This window comes from Limulus polyphemus, unplaced genomic scaffold, assembly GCF_000517525.1.
Source record: "Limulus polyphemus unplaced genomic scaffold, Limulus_polyphemus-2.1.2 Scaffold10848, whole genome shotgun sequence".
Classification (NCBI taxonomy): Eukaryota; Metazoa; Arthropoda; class Merostomata; order Xiphosura; family Limulidae; genus Limulus; species Limulus polyphemus.
Window position 1 is genome coordinate 11,190 of NW_013676458.1, and position 6,350 is coordinate 17,539.

Consider the following 6,350-nt stretch of genomic DNA (forward strand, 5'->3'; position numbering starts at 1 on the left):
AGTAAGGACTTGTGTCGCTAAAGCTTCGTCGGAACGAAGTTACGGAAAATTAATTAACAAACGGAGACGTAACACTATTATATGAATCTAATTTATAATGTTCTTCATTCACATCTTTTTTCTGAATTCGTAAAGTTTTAACTTTTGTCCACCTTTTTTTAACATTGAACATGACACAAGTGACAAGGAATTAAAAAAAATACAACTAACAACATGTGTTTCTTCTTCACACTAACAATATGTGTCTCTTCTGTAAACTAGCATTACATTTTACACTTAACATTAGGTTTTGCTTCTTTACAGTAACGTTACGTTTTTCGTCTTTACATTAACATGAGGTATTGCTTCTTCACCCTAACATTTGTTGTTGCTTCTTTACATTAACATTAGTTTTTTTTTCTGTACACTAACATAAGGTTTAACGTCTTTACACTAACGTTAGTTGAGTTTTCTCTAAACTAACATTAACTGATTAACTGTTGCTTCTTTTTATTATCAGTAGGTATTGCTTCTGTACACTAAGAATAGGTGTTGTTCTTTACACTAATATTACGTGTTGTTTCTTCTTTACACTAACATTATGTGTTTTTTCTTTACATTACCATTAGGTTTTGCTTCTGTAGACTAGTATTAGTTGTCAGCTACTTAGAGTAATATTATGTTTTGCTTCTTTACGTTAACATCAGGTGTTGTTTCTTCACACTAACATTAGGTTTTGATTCTGTACACTAACAATAGGTGTTGCTTCTTTACCCTAACATTAGGTTTTTCTTCTTTACACAAACATTAGTTATTGCTACTTTACACTAAAATTGAATGTAATTTCTTACATTAACATTACGTTTTGCTTCTTTAAACTTTCATTAGGTGTTGGTTCTTCACTCTAACATTTTGTTACTTCTTCACACTAACATTAGGTGTTGCTTCTATACACTAATACTATTTGTTGTTTCTTTATACTAACTCAGGTGTTGTTTCTGTACACTAACATTAAGTGTTACTTCTTCACACTAATGTTAGATGTTGCTTCTGTATATTAACGTCAGGTGTTGTTTCTTTACGCTAACATTAAGTGTTGGTTCTTTACACTAATATTAAGTGTTGCTTCTTTACACTAACATTATATGTTGCTTCTTCACACTGACTATTTCTGTAAGATATAGCGGTGAGTGTTTATCTCTATGACTGGAAGGACTTTCGTTTTTCGTTCATTATCCTTTACTATCAGATTTACTTTCTCTAATCATTTTCAAATCTTAATAAAGCTTTGTTTCTTGTTTAAGCGAAAAGCTACAAACATGATTTATATGTGCTGTGCCGAACGAGGGTATAAGTCGAGAAAGTGTCATTTGTGTGAAATATCTTCCAAATAAAAAAAACTAGCGTTGAAATCATAGCCAGTCGTCACACGATGACATCGACATTGTGTAGCGTACTCGTTGTTTCAAAAAGTTTAATTGAGCAAAAGAAAAAAACATGTAGTATGGTTCGGAATTAAAAAGCCAACATGCAATCCGGACTCCCCGGACAAATACCTTTCTGACGATGTAAGATTTGAAGCGTTTGATCGAGAAATTTTCGAGAATATTTCCGGACAGACAGACAGAAGAATTCCTTCGTATTATTTATATAAATTGAATATTTCTGCTAAAACATGCACGGTATGATGTTTATTTTTAGTGAAAAGGGAGTACCCCTTATAGTACTCCTTATATGGACACTTTTGATTCCATATTTTTCATTTGTCAACTTCATTATTTGATTTAATTCTTTAATTACCAATTTTATTGATTTACTCTTTTAAATGTCAGTTTAATTGTTATTATCTTATGTATTAATATCTCACTATACCTTGGTGTTTAACATTTATGTGGTTATTTCTTTCTTTTAAATGCCAGTTTAATTGTTATTATCTTATGTATCATATCTCACTATAACCTTGTTGTTTAACATTTATGTGGTTATTTCTTTCTTTTAAATGCCAGTTTAATTGTTTTGTATTGTGTATTATATCTCACTATACCTTGTTGTTTAACATTTATGTGGTTATTTCTTTCTTTTAAATGCCAGTTTATTTGTTATTATCTTATGTATCATATCTCACTATACCTTTTGTTTAACATTTATGTGGTTATTTCTTTCTTTTAAATGCCAGTTTAATTGTTATTATCTTATGTATTATATCTCACTATACCTTGTTGTTTAACATTTATGTGGTTATTTCTTTCTTTTAAATGCCAGTTTAATTGTTATTATCTTATGTATCTTTTGCGTGTAAATCTATTTTGTATCAATTCATCGTTACCACATATAATTTTGCTTATACTGTTTCTGTGAGGGCGTATAAATAATGATAGAATAAAACATTGAGGTGTTATAACGCAGGAATTGAGGAATATCGAGCAAAGAAATATTCCCGAATCAACACTTTAAATAACCTTAAAATCTTACATTAGATTTCTAAGTCGAAGAAAGAGATAAAAGGCGACTTGAACAAAAAGAAGAAGAAACAGCACGTTGAGGAAATGGAAGAAGACGTGGAAAGCCGTGATTGGTGGACGAGATATTTTGAATCGGTAGAAGTTGCTACAAAAGTAAGTATAGCATGTTTCGATGACGATAAAGAAAGATTATGATTTGGTACGAACACAAAATGGCTACCGAATCTTTGGTTGTTTTAATAACAAAGTTACTTTAAAGCTGTTCAATAATTGCTTGGAAAATTTTATAAATAGAACACTGAATTAAAACAAAATAATAAAAATAACATTACATAGGGACATCAGGTTTTCAGTTTTTTAACAATGTTTTTTATATATTTTATAACATGTATCTAAATTATAAGGTTTCAGATCATGAAATGTATCTTTAAGCACAAGACTTTCAAATTGTGACATGTGTAGCTAAGCAAAACGACTTTCAGGTCGTGACATGTTATATTCGAAAAAACCGTACTTGATGAATTGAGAAACGCCATTTTGGATGTTACAGTCAGTTTAGAAATAATACAAATATTTTATATTTTCATACTAATGTACCAAATAGAAAAATATCTTACGTGAATCCAGTATTGCATTGAACTTCACGAGTTACTGGAGGAAAAAGAAGCGATTGTGGAAAACAAAATCTAATCATTACTGGAGGAAAAAGAAGCGATTGTGGAAAACAAAATCTAATCATTTATGGAAGAAAAAAAGCGATTATGGAAAACAAAATCTAATCATTACTGGAGGAAAAGAAGCGATTGTGGAAAACAAAATCTAATCTTTTATGGAAAAAAAGAAGCGACTATGGAAAACAAAATCTAATCATAACTGGAACATTGCAGGCACATTTTCTGCTGCGTTTTGGAAAAATGTCAAATTCATATAAATGTGACATTAATTTTTTTTCTGGTTGTAGAAAGAGAAAGAAAGCAACCATTTATCCCCTGAACCACATGATAACAGAGAGGCGTCATCACCCCTGGCTGCTGATAGTGGACTACTTAGTCCAGAAGGAGGTATGTTCATTAAAGTTACTGTAATGGTTCTTGGATACAACAGAAGGTATGGTCAATAAAATTACTGTAATGGTTCTTGGATACAACAGAAGGTATGGTCAATAAAATTACTGTAATGGTTCTTGGATACAACAGAAGGTATGGTCATTAAAATTACTGTAATGGTTCTCTGATACATCAGAAGGTATGGTCAATAAAATTACTGTAATGGTTCTCTGGTACATTAGAAGGTATGGTCAATATAATTACTGTAATGGTTATTTGATACATTAGAAGGTATGGTCAATAAAATTACTGTAATGGTTCTTGGATACAACAGAAGGTATGGTCAATAAAATTACTGTAATGGTTCTCTTATACATTAGAAGGTATGGTCAGTAAAGTTACTGTAATAGTTATTTGATACACTAGAAGGTATGGTCAATAAAATTACTGTAATGGTTCTCTGATACATCAGAAGGTATGGTCGGTAAAGCTACTGTAATGGTTCTTTGATAAATCAGAAGGTATGGTCAATAAAATTACTGTAATCGTTCTCTGATACATCAGAAAGTACGGTCAGTAAAATTACTGTAATGGTTCTCTGATACATCAGAAGGTATGGTCGGTAAAGCTACTGTAATGGTTCTTGGATACAACAGAAGGTATGGTCAATAAAATTACTGTAATGGTTCTGTGATACATCAGAAGGTATGGTCAATAAAATTACTGTAATGGTTCTCTGATACATCAGAAGGTATGGTCAATAAAATTACCGTAATGGTTCTCTGATACATCAGAAGGTATAGTAAAAAAAATACTGTAATGGTTTTTTGATACATCAGAAGGTATGGTCAGTAAAATTACTGTAATGGTTCTCTGATACATCAGAAGGTATGGTGGGTAAAGTTACTGTAATCGTTCTCTGATACATCAGAAGGTATGGTCAGTAAAGCTATTGTGATGGTTCTCTGATACATCAGAAGGTATGGTCAGTAAAGCTACTGTAATGGGTCTCTGGTACATCAGAAGGTATGGTCAATAAAATTACTGTAATGGTTCTGTGATACATCAGAAGGTATGGTCAGTAAAGTTACTGTAATGGTTCTCTGGTACATCAGAAGGTATAGTCAGTAAAGTTACTGTAGTGGTTCTCTGGTACATCAGAACGTATGGTCAGTAAAGTTACAGATGCAGTAGAAAGACTCCACTGTTGTGCTCGTTTAACTTTGGTTGAACAATAAAGTTTCTTTTATGTTTAGTTTCTGTTTGTAATTCGCTTTACCCTCTACAAATATGTACATTCGTTAGAAATGGCATAGACTTAAAGATAGCATGTTATTTTATGTGAACTTGAAGCCACCTAGTGGTGGATCCAATATAACCTAAAGAACATTTGGACTGATATATAAACTTTTAAGTTTTAAATATGTATATTAGAACCTTAATCCCAAAGAACTGTTGAAATATACATTGAAGTTTAAAAATACATTATAGTAAATGTAAACTCGATAACCACAGTTCTGTCGTTCCTGTATAATTACAGTTGCTTATGTGTATGTATGATAAAACTAAAGGTATTTTCTGTTTAGTAACTTTTATAATTGGGTTGTTTTATACCATTTAAATAATCATAGATAAACAGAAAAAATATATAAACCCTCAAAGAGTTCATATAATTAGTTCAGACTCAAATGTATCATTTTCATCATGAATTTAGAATGTCAGACTTGAAAATGTTAAACTATGAACTCTGAAAGGTAGTTTTAAAACTATTCATTTGTCGGCATCTCTATAACTAAGTACATTGGTTTAAACGTTGTAAATGAGATTATTATTATTGTAGTTATAAAGTTCCACGATTTTAAAGATTCATTAACAATATATCTGTTTACCTCTACCGAATAATATTATTTAGGCCTGAAATAGTTTGAAACAGGCTTTTAATAATTAATTAAGAAAAATAGTTCGCTCTAAGAATATACAGAAAATAAATATTAATATACGAGTAATATTTCTGAAGTTTGGAGTTTACTGACATTATTAAATTAGGAAGTCAGCTGAGTGCTAAAGATACGAAACGAATGGAGAAGGAATTAGAACGGTTAGAACAAGAGCATAATCTCTCTGATTCGGATAAGAAGTCCAGATCCATCAGATCTACATCAGCCACAGTTCGTCTTGTTCAGAGATTGTCGCCGAAGTCCCAACGAAAGCATATCAATAACGAATCACTTCTGCAGGTAAAAACATACAATAATAGAATCAATACTTTAACACAATACTTGTAACAGAATCAACACTTTAACACAATACTTGTGACAGAATCAACACTTTAACACAATACCTGTAACAGAATCAACACTTTAACACAATACCTGTAACAGAATCAACACTTTAACACAATACTTGTAACAGAATCAACACGTTAACACAATACTTGTAACAGAATCAACACTTTAACACAATACTTGTAACAGAATCAACAATTTAACACAATATCCTCTAACAGAATCAACACTCCATCTTTAACATAATGTACTGTAACAGAATCAACACTCCGTATTTAACATAATGTACTATAGCAGAATCAACACTCCGTCTTTAACATAATGTACTGTAACAGAATCAACACTTTAACACAATACCTGTAACAGAATCAACACTTTAACACAATACCTGTAATAGAATCAACACTTTAACACAATACTTGTAACAGAATCAACACTTTAATACGATGTCCTCTAACAGAATCAACACTTTAACACAATACCTGTTACAGAATCAACACTTTAACACAATACTTGTAACAGAATCAACACTTTAATACGATGTCCTCTAACAGAATCAACACTTTAACACAATACCT

General features: G+C 31.1%; 1 protein-coding gene across 1 annotated transcript in view; it reads left to right on the forward strand.

Annotated features, from left to right (window-relative positions):
• The window catches only part of LOC111083718, a gene marked incomplete at its 3' end in the record, with an annotated part of 11,543 nt that extends 5,819 nt beyond the window's left edge, over positions 1-5,724 (forward strand). The window contains exons 2-4 of the mRNA XM_022380381.1: positions 2,457-2,594; positions 3,403-3,502; positions 5,534-5,724. Of these exons, the coding sequence (XP_022236089.1) occupies positions 2,526-2,594; positions 3,403-3,502; positions 5,534-5,724 (360 nt within the window). The remainder of the gene's footprint in view (positions 1-2,456; positions 2,595-3,402; positions 3,503-5,533) is intronic.
• Between the last annotated feature and the right edge of the window lie 626 nt (positions 5,725-6,350).